Source organism: Podarcis erhardii, assembly GCF_964252035.2.
Source record: "Podarcis erhardii genome assembly, chromosome: 12".
In the NCBI taxonomy this organism is placed as follows: Eukaryota; Metazoa; Chordata; class Lepidosauria; order Squamata; family Lacertidae; genus Podarcis; species Podarcis erhardii.
This window is the reverse complement of record NC_138513.1, coordinates 24,086,612-24,108,943: the sequence shown is the minus strand read 5'-3', so window position 1 is coordinate 24,108,943 and position 22,332 is coordinate 24,086,612. Positions and strand designations below refer to the sequence as shown.

General features: G+C 40.9%; 1 protein-coding gene across 2 annotated transcripts in view; it reads left to right on the top strand.

The window, feature by feature from the left end:
- SLC25A13 (solute carrier family 25 member 13) overlaps positions 1–22,332 on the top strand; it is a 107,277-nt gene that overhangs the window by 28,895 nt on the left and 56,050 nt on the right. For both annotated transcript variants that reach the window (XM_081882081.1, XM_081882080.1), the window contains 3 exons: positions 189–331; positions 8,992–9,107; positions 20,780–20,919. In XM_081882081.1, the coding sequence (XP_081738207.1) occupies positions 189–331; positions 8,992–9,107; positions 20,780–20,919 (399 nt within the window). The remainder of the gene's footprint in view (positions 1–188; positions 332–8,991; positions 9,108–20,779; positions 20,920–22,332) is intronic.

Below are 22,332 nucleotides of genomic sequence, written 5' to 3'. Positions count from 1 at the left end.
ACTGAGAGAGGATAAGGAAAGGTGGCTGGCGGGGGGGGGGGGCACTCATCTTGAGAAATAGAGAAGGGAGCGTGTGGAAACCCACGGCAGTTTTATGACGCACCACATGGGGCAGCACTGCATTGGCTGTACGAGTGATGCAATACTACCTTGTAATTTAAGAACCACATTCTTCTTCTTTTTTACAGTATGCAAGTGTTGAGAAAAATGGTGAATTTTACATGTCCCCCAGTGACTTTGTCACGCGGTTCCTGAAGATAATAGGAGATGGGGTTCCCAATCCCAGAACCGTTCAGCTGCTCGGAGGTGTGGTGGATCAGACGAAAGATGGGTATGTACTGTGACATTCATTTGAATTACTTATATGGTGGTAGCATTGGAGATTCATAGAATAAGCTGCTCTTCACTTTTAAAGTATATGAAAAAGATACTGTACTGCCATGAAATTTTGCTTTCAGCAGCAATTGGTTCTTCAGTGTCTCTGTGAATCACAGAGAGAGAACAGGGTATTCTGTCTTAAAATGCTTTCCACTAGACACTGGGCCAGATACATAAAGGGTTAAAAATGCATGCACTTTGTGCCAAACTCAATGACAACAATTTTAAACTTGATGTGCCACATTCAGAAGTTACAATTATTAAGTAATACACACAAAATGAATTTTATAGAGCAAGTTTCGGAACAGTAGAGGTGAATATTTAAATGTACAACACAAGGGGAAACGGGCTTTGTTCTTACCCATAAGCCTTAGGTAGTAGCACGAAGGACACTGAAAAAGGCCTACTTTTGATTTATTGTAACAGTTTCCAGCAAAAAAACAAGACCCTGTGACACCTTAAGAGCCAAGAAAATATTTTATGGCATAACCTTTCATGGGCTAGAGTATGTCTGACTCTAATCCACAAAAAATAGGCTATCATAAATTGTTATGCTTTAAGCTGCTGCAAAACTCTTTGTTATTCTCAGTTTACAAAGCCTTCTCAGAATACTGAAACCCCCAAAAACTTAAGGAATAATGTATCGTCCTTGTCTGTTGTGAACAAAGTGAGATGCAAGTAAATTACTTGCTATAAATTAGAATTGTGTAGGATCCCCTTTTCTTCTTCTGCGAGTGCCAGCATGAGCATACATGCTTTTACAGGAGGGCTTTGGAAGCTTATATTTATGCTAGCCTTTCTCATCCTGGCACCCTACAGATGTTTTGGACCACATCTCACACCATCCTTGTACATTAGTGATGCTAGCTGAGGGGAGCTGGAGTCGAAAACCTCTGGAGGGCACCCAGTTGGGGAAGGCTGATTTATGCTGAGTAATTCAGATTTGAGATCCAAGTCCTATATATAGAAATGAGTTCCCTATTGAAAATCTCTTCTCTGCCCCCACCAGCCCCTGTTTCAGTCTACCTGTGGTTATTCTTTAGGAGCAACTAAGTTTTAGGTCCTCATGTTACCTCATCTGTTTTACCTGCAAAACTGCTCCAAGCGGTTCACAACATATCAGGTGAACAATAACAATTAAAACAAACTTAAAACCATTATAAATCACAATATCAGTAAGTAACAACATTGCATACGAAGAAGCTACGCCAATTAAATAACTGAAACGAAACGGAAGAGAAAATAATACCAATTCAAACATGTAGTAGCATGTAGTAGCATGCAAAACATCGCCATATGATGCATTTGTGACCAGTGGCTTGGTTCTGAGACACCATCTTCATCATTCAAGGACACCACCCCATTTTCTCACCTGGGATAGTGCAAGCACTCCCACCTTGGCTCTCACCTAGAGAGGACTTATGCCCACCATTATCATGGGATCTTACCCCACATGGTGGCCAGTAGCTTTCCTTTCACATTCTCCTACCAAACAATATGCCTTCAGCCAGGATGGGGGCCCTAAATAAGGTATTGCGAAGTGACCTTCGACGTGGCAACCTCAAAAGGATTTTTCATTTCTTCCCTTTGGTTGTTATGAGGTATAAAAAGGCGCAACAGTGATTCTTTTGAATGGCCAAAGGTACATGTTAACCTGAGTTTATCCAAGAACAGTATTTTTGCCTCATACAGTGTTTCATGCTCTTGCTACAGTTAGCTGAAATGGTGCCTCTGCCCCACCCCATTCCCATCCAAGAGATTCTTGCGTGGCATTTTCTCATGATTATGATCGAGACATTACTGAGATTTTTCGTGTGTACACACACACACACACACACACACACACACACAATGTAATATCCCCTTCATTATCTTTTTCTGCATGGCTGCTATGTTCATAATATTTCAGAAAAACAACCCAACTATCCACGACCTTTTCTCTTGCTATTGTGTGGCCATCTTGTTAGTCCTTGTGTCCAAGTATCTCAGTATCATTAAGGTAATGACTGAAACTCCAGAGCAACCTTTGTGAGAACCTGAATGCACATCTGTATGACTTTCTCTGTTTTCTTGTTCATGCATGCACTGTAGTGCATGCTTGAATCCCCTGCTCTGTTTCCCCCCGTGCTGATCCATTGTTCAGCCTCGCAAAGACAGGAGTGTTTTTTGCCTGTTTTCTTGCTAGGTGGATGCACTGCGAAACCTTTAGTGAGAGGAGGCTTCCAGAGGGTTAGGTGGGAGGTCTGAGACCTGTTGTTTAGCTTCAGGAGGCCATTCAGGGTGCCTGTTACCCTCCCACAGATGAGCATGTAAAGAAATGTTTTACTGCAAATTGCACTCTTTAAAAATCCAACTGGCTTCCTCTAACAATCCATACTCCCCCCCTTTTTTTTTTTGCTGCTACAATTAAATTCTGCCCAATAAAATATGCCTGTTCTGCCAATCATAGCTTGGTTTCCAGTAAGCAACTCAAAATACTATATGGCTTTTATTTTTAGAAAGTGTAAACAATTCAAAATAATGCTTTGAAATGCCAGCTTTTCCCATTATTATTGATTTATCTCTAATCTACCATTTTTCAGAACAAGTTGTTTATCTAAGATTGAAACATTAAATAATAGGCATAGCTTACCCTGTGCCCCATTATGCTATTATGGTTAAATTGCTGATTTTAGTAAAGCATTGTAGCTTTTGTATTTATTATACAATGATGAGGATAATGATTAGTATTGCTAAACATGCAAAAGAATGGATGTTGCAGGAATACACACACACACACACACACACACAAGAATTTCAGACGTGTGTGCCTTGGGTACTTTTTCGTATAGCAGAAGTTAATAATTAGCCAATTTAAAGGTACCATTGCAAAATTGCCCTGATTTTGCTGGAAAAGATGTGGTTGAGGGTAGATCTCTTGATATTGAAGTCAGCAAACATTGGGCAGTTGTGGATGGCTGAGTTCTACAAATAGGCGCAAATAACTTTACCCCATTCCCACTGACATTTCACCCCATAACACAAAATTGCTTCCATGGGACGTGGCATAAAATGGCTGCCATGTCTTAAAGGAGCAGAAAAAGAGGCGGAGACACAAAATGGTATATAGGCATGGTCCCTACATCAGCCACCCCCCTCCCCAAAATGAATTGGAATAAAGGCACCTACTTCAACCACAGAGAGGAACTCTTTACACACTCCTCTGAAAATGCAGTCCTTGCATCCACTGAAATGTGGCCCCTACATAAGGGGAGTGCTCACAACCATGAGAGGCTGGTCCAGTGTGAACCAGAATTGAGAAAGCAAAGCAAACAAGTCTTTCATGCACTGTGAATTTTTGAGGGCATATTAACTGAAACATTTCACTGGCGTCATAGAAGCAACTGGTGTGCTCAAGTGCTGCGTTGACAACTCCACTGTATAGTTTTCCAGGAATTAAAGCAAGGCTTAAGGAGTTTATAAAGCCACTCTTGGCTGTTCTTCATTGATGGACAATGCGTAGGAGGAATATCCGCGCTACACATCTAAACCCATTTGAAACTGGTTTCACCGCCTTGACTTCTCCCAAAGGCACCTGGCAGCTGTAGTCCTTGGGAGCTACCAGAGCTAACCAGGTTTTAAAACTGGTGCAAATATGAATGGTAGACACCATCCTGTCCGTTCTGCAGTCTCCTTTTTACCACCTAAGTTATCACATGTACCTCCTCATAATAAACACCTCACAGTTCTTAAGTTAGAACCCAAGTGGCCAAAGTTCATAGGTCAAAAAGCCTAGCTTCATTCAACAGTCTGGGTCTCCACAAACCCCACAAGTGCTATTCTCTTGGCTAGCCTAAGCCTCACTAAATGTTTGCGACTGAAACAACTCCATATTGCTCCCCTGTGCATCTTGGCCTCCATTTCCCTCCCCTTGTTCCCTGTGCCAAAATTTATATTGTTAGCTCCCTGCGTAAGGGACCTGATGGCACTATATAAATCACATGAATATTAATAACTGATAACAGGCTAACCATTGCCCAGGAGATAATGGGTTTGCCACCAGCATTTGGGCATTGCGGTCAGTATGGGTAAAAAAGTATTGGTGACCTACAGATGACCTCTCTGGATTTGGTGAGTCCTAGCAACTATTTCCCAGGCTTCTTTGTGTTCCAAAGTACTAAAGCAGAAGTGGGAAGCTCCTCTGCAGATGTATTTTTCAAAAACAACGGGCTTGTATGGATTTCATTTATATAATACTAATATGCTTGACTTCGAAATCAAATCAAATGGGGGATTTGACTAAATTTGGCTAGAGTTGTTCCTTTTCTTTGTCCTTTCTTATTTTGGCTCACCTTTCATTCTTTGATTGATTGGATTGATTGATTGATTAAATAAATAAATAAATAAATAAATGCTCACAATATACTGTTCTTGCCAAGACTGAAGCAAAATACACATTCGGCAGCTTTGATCTTTGTGGTTTTTTTTTAAAAAAATAATATCTTATTTTCCTTACCGAGTGGTTCATTTCTCTGCTATTTCTAATATATTTTAAGTTTCTGAAATGTAAGTTGCAGGCTAATTTATAACTGAACACTTGGGGCACAGTCTGCTAGGAGCTTCTCCTGCACAATCCTCAGTATGCTGCTGTCACATAATGGACTTCTTGCAAGCTGAGGTTCAGCTTGCTTTATGGTAATCTAAATTTCTGAAACCAACAAATCACTTTCTATTTTCATTTTTTTTTAAAAAAATAAATACACATTCTTTGTATTCTCCATGAATGTTAGTTTATTCTCTGATCAGTACAAAAGATTCTTGAAGAGAGAAATTGTAGGGATATTCTGGATGAGCAGATAATGACCATGCAGGGCTGTGCTCTACTCCCAATTTAGAAATTTCAGAATTTTTGGATCAAAACTGCCTGACTCAGCTGCTGAGAAACCAAGTGAATTTCATGGGAACACCTGACACGTAAATGGTCGAAAGCATGGAGCTTTCAGCTGTTCTTTCAAACGGGGCTTTCCAAACTACTTTGCCAAGCCCTGATTCTAGTAGCGCACCTTCTCACATTTCCCACCGGCCAAATGGAAAGCTGCTGCCCATCTAGCAAGAATCTGTTAATATCTTCTGCCGTCTTGCTTTGTGGTGGTGAACTGTGTTCTCTCAAGCTAAATCTTTGTTACGCAGGAGGTCTCCTTTGTGATAAGCTCATTCTTTTTCTCTGCACTTCCTTCCAACTTTCTCTGCCTCCTCAGTTGTCCTGTAATATGAAAATAGGAACCCTAGACCCTTCAGAACCCACCTTCAAAACCGATTCGTATCACAGGCCCTTCTGTTTACTGCCACTTCTACCTTTTCTGAATGGGGAAAGCTAACAGAGCAACTTGTCGCTTGGTGCTTGAGATGAGACAATGGGAGCAGCCTTATCCAAAGTCAGTCTCAAAGTCAGTATTGTCTGCACTGATGTGCAGAAGCTGCCCAGGATATCACTGAGGGCATTGCTTAGTAATGCAGCAGATTAAACCTGGGCCCTTCTGCATGCAAAGCAGATGGGGAGATGCTGTGTCATTTTCACCTCACATTAGAGATGGGGGAGAAATTCGATTCAGCTTGCATTTTTAAAGGTGAACTTACTTGCGCTTTCTGAATCAAGATGCGAACCAAAACGCATCCATCCTTTTACATTCACACTTCTCCGGTTAAAAATGTGTATATTAATAATGTGTGTAAGGCAAAATTGCAAGCAAAATGTACGTTAGGAAGATTCACACTAGAACGCTGGTGGATTTTCGTGAGAACTTCCCCCCCAAGCCCCCCCCCCAAATGGTTGTGGAAATGTGGATAACTGAAGTTAAGGTTGGGAAAATGAGAAACTGTGTGAAACAGAAATAGATATTTATTCCCTACCTCAGACACCTGACTTAACCTCCCCCCCCCCTCAAAAAAAAACCCTGTGCCATGCTTGTGGCAGTTAGCAGCCATAGGGAGCAAGAGGGAGCAGCAAAAATGACTGCTCAAACCAGTCTTGAGTTTGCTGGTTAGCTTGTGGAGAAATTGGCCTCAAAGCACAACTGAAGAATGCAGGGCAAACTCTCTTTTTCTGCCCCCTTTATTTTTTTCTTCTGTTAAACATGTCTTTGCCACCTCATTCGCTTTTGAAGAAGTGATGGCACTTCCCTTTTTTCTCCCGTTAAAATGGGGAAGATAGTACCAAAGTAGAGAACCTCTGACTTAGAAGGCATCTTTCTGCTTGATTTATAATTCATCCATCTCCTCCTAGTTTCACATCGTTAAAACGCAGGGTCATTAGGCTTTACTCAGCCGGGCTTTTAAGTTAGACAAGGCCTTGCTTATGTAGGCAAAATTATTCTTAAGTAGCATATTGAGGTTCATGTTAATATGTGCTGTTTAATGAAACCTAATGATATTCAATGAAGGGTTGCACTATGCCAGAGAGAAAACTTGTTACCTAGGCAACTGCCCTTGTGCCGTATAGAGCTTGGAACATATGGCTATGTAACATGCATTATTTCAGCATCTTTAACCATTAGGAACCACATGTGTAATTGACTGTGAAAAATTACTGCTCAGTTACTGTATTGTATGGGCATAATAGAAGTAAATGAGTGCGTCATTGTTGTCGGAGTCGATCTGTTGGGAATCACTTGCAGGCCAGTCTATTTAAGGAGCAAAAATACAATAAGAAGAAAATAGCTGGTTTAATTAACATGTAAAAATTGGGTTAATTTGAATTCAGCTGGCACAGCAGATATTCATGTTTCCTCTGCAGCAGTCTGATGGGAGCCTCACATTTGTAGGCTTTCTCCCTTTTTCCATTAAAAAAAAACCCCAACCCATTGGTTTCGTTAAAATTGAAATAAACTCTCTTAATTAAATATCTGACTCTAAGAGGTGTTTCGGTTACTCGACTGAGAAGAGCTTGATGTAGCCAAAAGAATCTTTCCCAATCTGGTGCCCTCCAGATATTTTGGATTACAACATGCTAGCTGTGACTTAATGGAAGCTGAAGTCCAAAACATCTGGAAAGTACCAGGTTGCCAAAGGCTGCTTTAAAGACAACAAATTTCATTTTGGCATGAGAGCTGTAGGCTAAAGTTCACTTCATCGGACCACTTAATGTATCTGAAGCTGGTTCTGCCTTATGAATAATGATTTTAGTCTTGTTAATTGAACATCCCAACTGAAATATCACAAATCTGCATTGCAAAGACTCTGAGGCCTGCATCTTTATTAATAAAATTCTACCCAAACCTGCATAAATATGATTTTTATCTATGACAACAGATGTCAGCTGTTGAAGCTCTCACATACATTCCAACAACTCAAGGAAATTTCATAGGAAATAGATGCTAGCATCTTGTTTTTATTGCTTAAATGATGGTGTGAATTATTATCGTAACGCCGCATTGTATCAATTACCTTATTTATGTAATTTATATACTGACCTTCATCAAGAGAACACAGGGTGGTTTACAGCATAAAATTACTTCAGGTAAGATGATGTGCTCCACGCGTGTGGACAAGTGATGACGCTGTGATCCATCTGGTCAGTGGCAGAACCTTTCCCCACGTTGCCTCAAATCAAAGGAGCTACTGCCATGTCCATCTGTTTTGCAAATGATTAATCTGATGGGCAACTTTCGGAACACTTTTTTGGTTGCTAAAATGTGGTTCCACCCCATTTGTGTTTTTTAAAAATTATTACTCCATGACAATTGGATTGGGATAATTTGCATTTGAATTACTAACTTGGCAACTTTCAAACTTGCAATTTCAATTGTGCCACCATTCAAGATGCTAGTAGGATAATAGGAAGCTGCATTTATGGTGAGTCAGACTATTGGTCCGTCCAGCTCATCACTTTTTATAGTGGCTGCCATTGGCTCCTCAGGGTTTGAGGCAGGGGTGCCTCTCAGCCCTAAACGTCTTAGGACCTGGGCATCTGAAGAAGTGTCTCTCGCCTAGGATTTGAGGTTGTTTACAGAAACTCTTCTGATGGTGCCATTGTTGCATGAGCCTGGACAACCTGTTGCTTTTCATGACTAGCAATAATACCCCAGTTATGGAACATTCTCCTCTGAGCTTTGACTGGCAGGAACCTTGGTTATTTTTCAGTGCAAGCTGAAGGCTCTCTTCTTCCATGTTTTCTGAGTCAGCCATTATGTGTTTAAGTTTCATGGCTATCCTGATACATTTATTAGATTGAGAATGGCTATACAGTTGTATTTTGGTTGCCGAACGCCTTGGAACTTGTACGTTTTGGCTCCCAAATGATCGAAAACTGGAAGTAAGTCTTCCAGATTTGAATGATTTTTGGAAGCCAAATGTCTGGCGTGGCTTCCGATTGGCTGCAGAAGCCACGCTTTGGTTTCCAAACATTTTGGAAGTCAAGCGGACTTCCAGAACGGATTCCATTTGACTTCCAAGGTACAACTGTATTTTAAAGATTATTCTGTTTTGTTTTTACTGTATTATACTTTAAATTGTTGTGATATTTGGGGAGGGGTCACATATAATGAGGGATAGAAATCTAATAAGTAAGTTGTTTACCTGTGAAATGTTCTTCTGGTGATCGCACCTGAAAAAATGGCTTTCTTTTTCTTTTCGTAGGTTGATATCCTTTCAAGAATTTGTAGCATTTGAATCTGTCCTCTGTGCTCCAGATGCTCTGTTCATGGTGGCATTTCAGCTTTTTGACAAAACTGGGAAAGGAGAAGTTACTTTTGGTAAGACCTGCTTTTTCCTTCCTTTCCTCACCCTTCTTCCTCTCCCTCCCATGTGAGAAATATTGCTAAATTAATATTTCTTTATGAGTCTACAGCTATCTGGTTTCTTAAGTGTTGTATTGTTAATGGACTTTTAATTGTTGCTATTGCAGATCGGTGTTACTGGAGAATGCTTGACCATGATATACCCAGGCATTGCCCCAAACCTCTGCATTTTAGACATGTTAAAATCTTGCTGGTTGCTTTGTTATATTCTGCTGGTTTTTGTGTTTTGACATTTTTAGTGGGGGAACTGGCCTGGAACCAGTTTTGATGAAGGGCAATATATAAACTTTAAATAAAACAAATTAATAAGTTGGGAAATGCAATATACTGTCACTATTTAAAAAATGAAAAGGAAAAACTTTAATGAAACACTTCCAGAAATTCTTCATAGGCTTGTAATTTGTGCATGTTCTTCCAGACACAAGACACGTGACTAGGCAGGTGGCAATTCAGTCCTACAGATGTCAAGCACTTGTCTAAACTGTTTTCTAAGAATAATACCTCAGTGCCCACAGTTTAAGTGACACGTCTTGGATTCATGGAGGTGATGTTGTAAAACACTTTTAATTTTAAAAAATGTATATTTTGTGTGTGTAAAGAAATGTCTCAAAGAGAAACCCACCTTTTGTTTTTGTTTCATAACCTTTTTTGGTTTAACTTAGGGCCTACATCTTTCTGCTCTTTCCTGCAAATATACGTGTGCATTTCCTCCTCACACACAAAGTTTAGTTCTTTTGCTGCAGAATAAATGTCTTGCACAGAAAAATTCTGAAATGTCTGCTTCCATTCAGTGGGAATATTGTGCAGGAAATATTCTTAACAGATGATGCTAATTTGATGATCTAATCAGGGCTCAATCCCAGTGAGTCAGGGAATAAAGTATAACCAGTGATAAAGACTACAGAGTCAAGATTGTCACTGAAGTCCATCTCATTTGGTTTTTCGGTGTATCATGCTTAATTCAAAGCATATTATTATCTTCATGTGGAAGATAATATCCTGAACTTCGAGGCAAAACATAGCAACATAAAGCAACTTGTAGATGATAACAAGACAGAATTTAGGGAATAATACGGATTAAGAATGACATCAATAGAATTGAATTGACAAAAGTAATGCATCAGTCATTTAACAGGCGATCCTATCTCTATCTTCCTCCAGTCCACCTAGTTGTCAAACGGTTTTCCCAGTAGCATATTCCCAATTTTCTACCATACCTTGCATTTGGAAGAAAATCCATAATTAGCTAGATTGGGGCGGGGCAGGGAAGCATGCACATTTTTGAGAGCTGTGTCCTAGAAAACAGAAGAAGGGGGCAACTGGGGTCCAGAGGCATGCGTGGGACTGACACACACACACACACACAAACAAACAACACTGAGAGCCAGTGTTGCATAGTGGTCAGAGTGTTGGACTAGGACCTGCGAGACCAGGATGCAAATCCCCTACTCAGCCATGAAGGTCACTGGGTGACCTTGGTCCAGCCACTGACTCTCAGCCTAACCTCTCTCACAGGACAGTTGTGAGGGATTAATTGAGGAGGGCAAGATTCATATGGTCCACCTTGAGCTCCTTGGAGAGAAAGGTGGGATAGAAATACAAAAAATAATTTAATATGTAGGCAGATGAGGTTGTTTTATTAGAATGACTGAGGCACCATCCTGGAGGAATTGCAAAAGTAAATACTTTTAACCCCCACCCTCCAAAAAAAATCTCAAGTGGCACTCAATTCTCTCCCCCCTACCCCCACTCATATCCTTCCATTTTTACTCATGGAGAGTCCTTGAGAAGCTTATGTCAGTCTCCCTTTCTGTGACCTATCATTCGGTTTGCATAGTAGCCAATCATGAAACACCACTATGTTCAGATTTCTGCTACCCATCTGTAGGTCAAAAAGCATATACAGCATATCAAAAAGCATATCTTGGTTGTCAAATGGCCTTGCTCCCAAACAAATCAGCTCCCGAACGCCACAAACCCGTGCCTTGGTTTTCTAACGGTTCCAGGAGTCAAAAGGACTCCCAGAATGGATTAAGATCGACAATCAAGGTACCATTGTAGTGTTTAAAACTAATCTTTCCTTAATGGATACCTATTGGGATTAATTACCATGACTAAGTTTGGTCCATTAATTTCAATGAGTCTGCTCTGTGTAAAAGTTACAGTAGTTGGATACAACAGTGATTAGATATAGATATAGATATAGATATAGATATAGATATAGATATAGATATAGATATAGATATAGATATAGATTATGGATATAGATATAGATATATATGCTATTTCCCCTGGGAGTTCAGACACTACAATTGTTCTGCTCTGCAGTTTTCTAAAGTTAATGGTTCTTCAGATCTAGCAGGGCCCAGATTAACAGATGGATTCCAGTAACGTAGGTTTTTTTATGCAGTATTAGAACAATTTATTTCAAATTCTCATGTGAGAATTATGCTTTGTATCCCCTGTAGCATTTATATAAGTGTAATATCTTAGAAATAATAATAGCTCAGTGACTGAGACATGCTTCGTATACAAAAGATCCCAAGCTTCTCCATGTAAGGTAGGGGAAAAAACCTTCCCGTAACCCTCTCAAGCCCCTGCCAATCAGTACAGCCAATACTGAACTAGTTGGACCAATGGTCTGGCTTGATATTTGGCAACCTCCCATGTTCCTTTTAGGCTTTGTTTTGTAAGTCTGTTGGATTTGTGCCATACCACTGAAATCCAGCTTCTGGCTATAACCTGGCTACACTTTTAGGTTGCTATGCTGGTCACTGTAAATATTTTCATAATCTGTTAAATATTTGCAGTATACTGCTTAGCATTAGATTGTGTTAATCCCAAATAGGGCCAGCCTACCCCTTTTTCTCTTTTCTCAGCAATCTCTTTTAAATCTGCATTATCTTTAGAAGTTCCTTTTTAATTTTAGTCCTAGTTTTAGGACTTTTAATTTACCCAAACCACTGTTTAGGAACACAGAGAATCAAGGACTTTCCTTCCTAGCCTTCCCAGCCCCCCTTCAGCAAAATTACCCGCTACGTATATTGTTTAAAATAAGGAAGGCTTAGTTGTTTGTTCCTAGAGACAGCATGAAACAGGAGATGGTAGTGTGCTTTTGGCTTGCAACGGATAGCGATTGCCTTAGCCTTTTGTATCACATTGTACATGGAGCTGCTACTCTTTGCCAGGAGTTAAAGATCTCAGCAGGAAGGTGGAAGGAAGTTTAGTTGGCTTTTAAATTTGAGACAGAGAATAAACCATTGCTTCTTACTCCTGAGTGTTGACAGGCACATAAAAGCTGATAATGTAAGTCCAGGGGTTTAAGAGGCTTAACAGTTTTGCCTTTTTTTGTATTACTGTATTTTAATGCCTCATTAAAGAGGTAAGAGTTCTTTGATATCCTTTATTAGATGGTTTAATAAAGAAAAGTTTAGATGCTTGGGTCTAAATGTCAACATTTTAAAAATTAACAGTCCTTTTAAATAACCTTTATCTTTAATTCCAAGGGCTGCACTTGCGCAGGGGCAAAGCAAATTTAACAACTTCTGGCCTTGCATACATCAGAAGTAATTGCTTGGAACTTGCATTGTCTTTTTTGCAGACACTGCAGCGCTGGTGCAAGGCAGACAAAGTCTCCATTTTACAAACAGAGTAAATAAAAGCCTGTCGGGTTACCTTAATTTTTAAGGCGGTTAAGTCGCCGGCTGTAGAACGACCCTTGTTGGCCTATTTGGATATCCGTGAATGTAGGCAGAGGAGATCTGGGAACCAGCTGGAAAAGCTTGCAAATGGAAAATGATAGCTAAATGAGAAATAGGATTTTTACCCCACCATCCAAAAAAGGCATACAGAGATCATTAATAAGACAATCCCTGCCCTCAGGCTTACAATCAGAAAAGCATAACACAAAAGGAAAAAGGATTGTAAGGGAGGCGGGGGGAAGCAAACTCAGGCACTAGTCCCCGTTTATGATGTTCTTATAATAACCAGCTGGAATAGAAAATAGTTCAGTACTTCAGAAACAATAAAGATTTTTTTGGCAGCTTAAGCAAATGTATAACGGGATAAACTTTTGTGGATAGATACATGGAGTGTCACCCTGAGTTTCGTGTTGCCCTTCTCCTCATTGGAAAACGTACAGAATGTTGCTATTTTGCAGGTAGGATTCAATTGCGTAACTCAAGTTGCACAATTAAATTGGATTTGGTGCCCTTGTGCGACAACTCCCGTTCCTGCCATGGAATGATCCAACTTTTTGCAGGAGGGGAAATGGCAGGGAAATGCACTGGAGCCTGTGGGATAACAGCTGCTTCACTTGGCATTGTATAACCTTCCTGAAAACAAATTAGGATGATTGCCGTAGAAGCAGGTTATCTTTATGTGACCTGAGATCTGTGTCACACACGACAAAATTTCCTTCACGGAGGTTTTAACTTGTAGGAAATACAGTGACTTCCGCTTGTAGCTGATGTCCTGTGTTTCATGGGCGCATGCAGCAACGTTGAGTTGTGTGCATTTTGCCACGTGTTGTGAGATATTGCATGCAGTTTCTAGCAGGAGAGGACTTTATGTGCAGGGAACTCCATCTTGTGTGAAGCAACTCACACGTGTTACCTCATTCTCTCTTAACACCATTTAGAGTGTAATGCTGATGCTTTGGGAGAGAGGGAGAGCTGGAAGGGGGCAAATACTTTACCTCTAATCTCCCCCCTGAATGGCAGAAATAATGTAAGATCTGGTTAGGTCATTTGTTAGTTTTAGTGTAATTTTTTAAAACTGCTGTGATTAGTTTTGAGAATAGAAATCCAATTTCTATTTATTCAACTGTTGTTGAGTAAATATAGACATCTACTCCTGGCCAGTAGAGAATGGATATGGAATGCATGATGGCCAGGTCCACTCTCAGCCTTTACCAGGTATAGAATTGGCAGCTGGAAAGAACTATCCTTCTTCTGAACTGGTTGTAAACCAATCCTAAGGAAGCATGTTGGACATCTCAGGTGATCAACGCTAAATTGCAGTTCACACCAGTGAGTTGGCAGTTGCAGACATCCACCACGGACATCCACTACAGAAAAATACTTTTTTTTTTTAATGCACGAGGAGCCAAAAAGGAGTAGCAGATGAAATGATCAGCCAAAATCATATGGACTGGCATTCTGGAGTGAAGAAGTATGGCACAAATAGGCCCCAGTCGTGGGCACTCTTCCTCATACCTGTATTGTGCTACCCAGTTTATTTTTTTTGCATAGGTTAATAATGTGTTGTCTGTTGAAATTGCCAATTGGCCAACTTCGAATCTTGTTTAAGGGCTGGGGGTTACCTGGAGCTATCCAATTGGGAGTGCTTCTTCTGTACACCTAGTAAGCATAGAATTCCTCCCAGTCTTGGAGAAAGGGAATCGTAGGAGAGAATGAAAACCTTCCCTTTTGCTTAGCACCAGTAGGCTGCTCTTATACCTGAGGCAGAGGTGATCATCTGAGTTTCCTATTGATTGCTGCTACAGTCTCGCCTGGCCCAATTAGAAAATGCCCACAAACACAACTCCACAGTGTCAAGAAGGAGTTCACCGTGCCCAGGTCAATTTCCCCCTCCTCCTTGGGCAGGCCCCTCTCAGTAACAATAAGTGGGCTTAGTGCATTCGGGTATTTGGGTTTCTCGTACGGCTTTGTTGCAACCATTCAGAATCATCAGAGTGCAGGCTATCAGGAGCAGAATTACCACTCGTGAGCATCCAGAGTTTAACAACGGAATACAAATTCACACCAGCAAGAAATTGTCTTCTCTGTTGTTGTGGGCTATCTTGTCAAAGATCAGGAGAACAGCGCAGAAGCTCTTCCAGTTCAATGGGTCAAAAATCCACTCTTTTATGAAAGGCTAAATGTGGATTTGCACGAATGACTATAATGGCTCCAATTTTGAAAGATAGAGGTAACGGAGAGCACTTCCAGGTAGCAGGACTGATTTCAGAATGCAGCTTGTTCAAATGGCTAAAATATTGTGCTTTCTGCTTTCTTCGTTTCTACTTAAAAAGAGAGAGAGAGAGAAGGAAAAAATAGGTATGGAGAAGGTGGGAGAGAACCAATTTGAGAGTAAATTCAAACAGTATAAGGTCACTGTCTGGTTAACTGAGAGCTGAAATATAACCATCCTTCATAAGACGACGGTGTGGAAGAAAAGGCCCATTTACTAAGCTGCAATTTTGGAAGGAATTTGACCTGCCTCTGCTGGAGGGAATAAACCCCACCACTGCTGTTGTGTGGCAACATTGCTACAGTCTTGAATCTCAGGGTGGTTCAGTTGCAAATAGACACGTGTTGCGTCCGAAAGATAAATGCCATTAGAACCATGTTTGTTTAACTCTGGATTCTTTCATGTGTAATGCTTATTAAACTCGAGAGTTGTCTTGCTGAAATCAGTAAAAGCTTTATTGCCCAATAGGTAGAGAATCTGTTTTCATGTTTGCAAAGGACAAAATAAATGGGGGTAACAGTACTATGAAATGGTCAATTCTGGAAGCGGAATTGAGACAGGAACTGTTTCTTTACTTCTATCAGCTCATGTGCCATTAAGGGGGGGCGGGGAACAAGACAGTAAGGGAAAGAAAACATTTTGACTTTTTGCATGTTAAATGCATGTCAAATAGATGCATTAAATTAATGTCAACATGTAGCATGTGATGAAATGAATTTAAAACCAGCTCTGTACAAATGAGCATTATGCCTGCTGACTATGCTCCCATTTTGACAATTTGCAATCCAATTTTCAGTACTTGAATCATGTGTAACTACTAGTTTAAGACAGCCAGAAAAGGGTGTGGTTTTGCTTAAAATCGGGAGGAGTCGGGGGGGGGTTGCATTTCAATATGGGACCTTCTGTCTGTTTGCCCATAGTTCTGGACACTGCCCCAGAGGGAGTCCAAAATCCTATTTTTTGTGTGGACCTTTGTGGTGATGCTAAGGATGCAATCCTATACTCATATACCTGGGAGTAAGTCCCACTGATCTCAGTAGGGGCTATTTCTGAATAGACATATATAGAATTTGCTGCAAGTTTCCCTAAAGCCCACAGAAATATGGATGGAGATGCGAGAATTCTTGTATGACTGCGTCCAAATTGGTCCTCTGTTCTGTGGATGCAGAAGTGTTATTGCTGTCACAGTCCTGCTTGCAGGCTTTCCAGAACTATCTGGTTGGCCACTGCAGAAAAGGATGCTAGTCTAGAAAGGTCAGAATTTCTCTTGCTTATCTAGCAGGGCTCTTAGGATGTCCATATACTAGAACAATTGGGGCTTTCATAAAAAGGTGCCTACAGAAGATCATGATAGGGGTTTATAAAATGCATACATGTTGCAGAGAAAGTGGATACAGAGACAACTCTCTCTCTCTCTCACACACACACACACGCACGCACGCACGCACGCACGCACGCACATATTTGCAACCACTCAGTGAATCAGGACTAATGAAAGAAAATACTTTTCTACACAACTTACGATTTTCGGAATTCACTGCGTCAAGATGTGAGAATCGCTGCTAGATTTAGAAGGATTAAGAAGGCAATCAGACAAATTCATGGACAATAAGTCTGTCAATGGATATGAGTCATGCTGACTGCATGGACCCTTCAGGTTCAGAATCTGTGTTGTTCCCTCTGTTTCCAGTGCTTATGTATGTGTACCATTGCTTATGTAGCCAAAACAGCATCACTGCCACCAGCAAAAAAAGAAGATATCATTAGGCTCTCCAAGTGAGAGGGGACCCCCCCCCAAAAGATTTGCAGAATTGGAAAAATAAAATCTGTCACTGGTCCCATCAGTGTTGTGGTCAATCTCTCCTAGATGTCCTTTCCCACTGGCAAGATTCAGATTATCTCCCTGGTTTTCCAGGGAGTATGGGATCAAGGCAACAGTTGGGACAGTGTTATGATTGTGACAATATTATCTAAAACGCTTACCAAGGGCTTTCTGTGTTTTTTCTGTGTATTTTAATGAACTGAACAGAGTGTGTGTATGAACTTTACAGAGCTTAGCTTTTGTTGTTGTTGCTCCTGTTTTGTTAATGATATTTGCATTGTTTTATAGATTATAAATGCCATATTGATTTGTTAATCATATAATATGACTTTTGCTGTAATTGTGATGTTTAGCTTAATTTTTAGTTGCAGTTCTTCTGTATTCATTTTCTTGCAGCCTTGAATATGGGATTCGAAGCCTCGGCTCTAATTCTACTGCATCGCTTCCCTTGCCTTCAGACCCTTAACAATGATTAATATAAAAGGGCCTTGTCAAAAGCTTTGAAAAGGCAACCTTGGTACTTACGCCATTATGCAATTTAGCTTCTTATGAAATCTCCAATTTGCCTTGTGCTCTTTGCTTAGCAGAAGATAGCTGTGCCTTTCTTAGCCAGTCGTTCGCTGTACTGGCAAGGTGGAAGCTTATTATTCTCTGTCAAGTCCCAGGTTCTTCCTTTTTTAAGATTACAAAATAAAGATTCAAAAATAAAGATTCCACCACGGTTGCTTGGCTGCATAGAAAATGGCATTTTCCGGGTAGTTTCATTACCTAATCAAGACTCACGTCGTGATATTATATGAAAATAATCCTGAACTTGAATTCAATAATAAAAAAGGGAATTGGTTGGGTTATCTCCCACCCCCGTCCCCTGCAGAAGACAATTAAATATTGACTTCTAGGAAAAAAATCCATACAGGTAGAGGAACAAGTGCCACTGGGAAGCCAGGAAAAACTCCATGGTAGGAATGAGACACCCAGCTGTCTGTCATAGAAGGAGCATCTCCAGAGAAGTTTCCTACCTCTTCCAAGTGTTTGTTGTCCTAGAACTGCAGAACTCAAGGAAAGCCCAGGAAAATCCTATATGCACCTCACATTCCATGGTGGCTCCAGACTATAATTATTTGGGGAGGAGTGCTGGAACAAGGTTAATGTATGGATCATAGAGCTGTCGCAGAGCCTCAAGTCCATGCAAGGCTTTTACAGTTATATAGTTGTCAACACAAAATGCTTTTTTTAAAAAGTCATCAGTTTTCATTTGCAGGTGGGGGTAAACTTGGATCCTTATGGTGGTTTTTCTCTCCAGTGTCTGTACAAGTTGTAGTCATTTCTGACCTAATAGGTTTAACTTTAAAAAAAATAATAATAAATGGGGGGGTGGGAATTGGTGATTCAGTTTCATTTGTTATCTGCTACAGGGAATGAGCAGTTTTTTAAAAAATGGCTTCCTGCTTTAGATGACCATCTTTTTCATTTCTTCTTTCAAAAGCTAGTTTATGGCAATTGGACCAGTGTAGCAGGAAGCAAAAGAATGGTACAGGGAGAACTGTAGGTATAAGAACAGCTCAGTTCACACACTGTAGGTATAAGAACGGCTCAGCATCATCAGTCAAGTGTGCTGGGGCACATTTGGAAAATCTTGATCAATTTGGTCTTTCCCAAGAGCTGCTGTTATGCTACTGGGAGCTAAAGCATGGTCTGGCTTAATGTGTGAATCCAGGCTCATAGTTTGTGTGTCCCCAAGCAAACCACTAGCAATAAACCAAGAATAAGCTTCTATAATAATAATAATAATGATGATGGTGGTGATTTATTTCTACCCTGCCCATCTGGCTGGGTTTTCCCAGCCATTCTGGGTGGCTTTCAACAGAACATTAAAAACGGAATAAAACTTCAAACATTAAAAACTTCCCTAAACAGGGCTGCCTTCAGATGTCTTCTAAAAGTCAGATAGTTGTTTATTTCCTTGACATCTGATGGGAGGGCATTCCACAGGGCGGGCACCACTACCGAGAAGGCCCCCTGCCTGGTTCCCTGTAACCTCACTTCTCACAGTGAGGGAACCACCAGAAGACCCTCGGAGCTGGACCTCAGTGTCCAGGCTGGACGATGGAGGTGGAGACGCTCCTTCAGGTATACTGGGCCAAGGCCGTTTAGGGTTATGGATCATTGCTTGTTTAAAGTGAGACAAACCGTGAGTCTGGGTTTGCATATTGTGCTGAGCCAAACCATAACTCAGCTCCTGGTAATGTGGAAGGAGTGGAGGAGAAGCTAAGTGGACAGTTTTCTAAATGTGGATGAGAACCAGACCTGGCAGTTAAATCTGAAGCCAAAACACTGTAAAAAATGGTTCATGGGCATGAGTAATCTCTATATTTGATTCAGGCAGTATGTCCATTGAGTAAGGACTCTGATCAGTGGATTATTCTAGATGAATGAGTGATGAATCCAGTGAAGAAAGAAGGAAAAATTTAAGAACCAGTCTAGTGAGCTTGTATTGGAGTTTGCGAACCATGAACGGTGGTTGGAAAGAAGTATATAAAAGATGAACAGCAAAAGGGATACCCTGTTTCATAGCCATCGCAAGTTGTCAATAAGAGCAATAAATAGGTGATTTTCTGGTGAAGTAGCTGCACCATATAATTCAGTGTGCACCCTGTCAGGAAACCGGCTAATCCTAATTTTAAAAAGATACACTGGAGTCAGTTTATGGCATCGCTTTTTGGGAAAAACACGTATAGCAGTTTTCAGGGATGCGTGCTGAACAAGGAGAGAAAACAGTGATTTGTGTGTAATCAATTGGTAGTATGAAATGCCAATTTTCAGACATTTGGAGGGCAAGGAATTTGGAATAGTAAGTGATATGAAGCAGGGGAGGGGCAGGTTTTCTGCACTAGGAATCCTATTGAAAATGCACAATTATCTGAACGGCCAGTGCTGATTTGCAGGATGAATGTATTTATAATAGTGTTCATTATTACCATTTTGATAAATCGGGCAAAGTGCTGGGTGACAGCTGGACTACATGGTGCAGTTCTCCATGACATTTCCAAACTGGTCTTCCTCAAGTGCAATATGACAAAATGAGTCCTGCAGTTTCTGTCTCTTTACTGTGGGGCTGAGGATCCTGTAGCCCTTCAGACACCCTCAGACTCTCTTTATTGGTCCCAGCCAGCATGGCCAGTAGTTGGAAATGATGGGAGTTGCAGCTGTGGGTTTCCCTGCTTTGATGAATGACATAATTTTTTCATGAGTAAGGAATGGGTCGGTGAGGTAAGGGCTGCCAAGTGTTAGGTCTGTCAAGTGTTAGAGGACACATTGCTAGCTTATCTGCATCCATGTCCATACTGTGGTGTTATGCTACGCAGGGGCTGGCAAAGGTTTTGTGGTTTGGGCCAGTTCACGATCCCGCAGACGCCGTGGTGGTGGGCCAGAGTGCATGCATGCACACATGTGCAAACGCTATTTCTGCCGCTCCTTCTGGCCAGCATTGCAGAAGGTGGTCCCTGCTCTGCTCCACGCAGGGGTCCATGGGCAGGTTAAACGACCCCCATGGGCCGCTTGTGGTCCATGGGCCTTAGGCTGCCGACCCCTGTGCTACAGCATCACTCGGAAAGAAGGAAGCAAAACAAGGCAAGTGCAAATATAACCTAGCAGAACATCTGAGTCTCTGAACTAGTTAATCCAGAGTTATTGTTTATTTAAATGAAAATCTGTTAATGTTGCACAAGCTCTCATCGAATGAACAGATTTTTACCAATTTTTGCATCTGCTTTCATAATCATCTCTCTCTCTGTTTCTCCCTCTCTCCCCCCCCTCCCCTTTCCTTCCCCAGAGGATGTTAAGCAGGTTTTTGGCCAGACCACAATTCACCAGCATATTCCCTTTAACTGGGATTCAGAGTTTGTGCAGCTGCATTTTGGAAAAGATCGGAAAAGGCGCCTAAATTATGCAGAGTTCACCCAGTTCTTATTGGTGAGTTTTGGCAATAAATATTTGTCTGAATAAAATAATAATAATAAAAGAAGAATTGCAAGGTTTAATCCCTTCCCCTTACTTTCCATGTTTCATTGCACAGTATCTGTCTTTTTTTTTTTTTTAGACTGCTCGGTATGTTTTTGTGTGCCCATGAACTGTGATTGGCTAGTGGTGAAATTGCTGCCTAAGCAGTAATTTTTCTCTTGGCATCTGAAAGCAGCGTAGATGTTTTTTTGAAAAGGATCCAATTCAATTTAATCTTGTAGGTGTGGTTCTGAGGAGCTGGCACTCAAGATGATTAAAGGCCCTTGGATATCCCCACCCCTATTTCAGCTACGAGTTCAGCTACGTTGGATATTTGTGACCGAAAGGCAGAGTATCAAATTAGATGCAACTCAGACAAACGTTGCCAAACCTAAGGTCTGGAAGTGGCAGCTTTAACCTGTGTGGGACCGAATGAATTCTTTCTCCTAATGGAGAACTGGAATGTATCAGTGGCTTACAATGAACATATGGGAGGCCAACCAGCTCCCAGTATCAATGCGACATTTTAAATTGGACATTTGTTTGTGCAAGGGGAAGAGAGAGAGACACGGGGAAGGAAGGAATTTTGGGATTTACAACGGTTCTGCTCATCAACCCCTATCTTAAGATTTTTTATTATTTTTTTCCATACATTGCAGATAGCTTTTGTATTTACTTTGGAACAAATGTTTTGCATTTATTTATATCCGACACTTGGGATGGGAATTTACTTTAAATACATGGTAGCAATGGCAGACGCGGCGCTGAAAACTTCTTAAGGCAGGATGAGTGCTTCTGTTTGTGTTTCCATTGGGTAGGCTCTAAAGAGCCATTACACAAGATAGTTTTGACAAAGGATCGTGTTTCAGGACTATGGAGCCTGTAATTTTGTTTACATAAGGATGTTAGTTCACAGTAGGAAGTGTTATCATTTTGATGAGGAATAATTAAGATAATGCTACGAGGACAAATGCTTCAAATTGACTTGGTGGAGTAGATGGAGCCTCATTAACTCTTTGTCTGAAGAGGATGTTGGAATTCCTGATACAGTATAATCACATTCTGTTCGTTTTAATGACTCCCCTTTTGCTGACTTCACTATCCTTCATATCTAACCATTCTCGCCACTGAGGGACAATTTCAGGGGAGTGCAAATTCTAGCCCATTTCAAGGAGTTGGTGTTCCAGATTCCCAGCATCATCCTAGTGGCACAAGTCCGTCCCACCCATCTGTCTGGCAACCAGTTCAAGACAGCAGCTTCTCACTGATCAGTCAGTACCACAATTTGTTGGAAAAATGAATTCAGGTGGCAGAGGTTTCTTAAAAATAGCTATATTTTATTAAGGTAATTTCCATTAAAAGAAATAAAGTGATACAGAAAAAAAA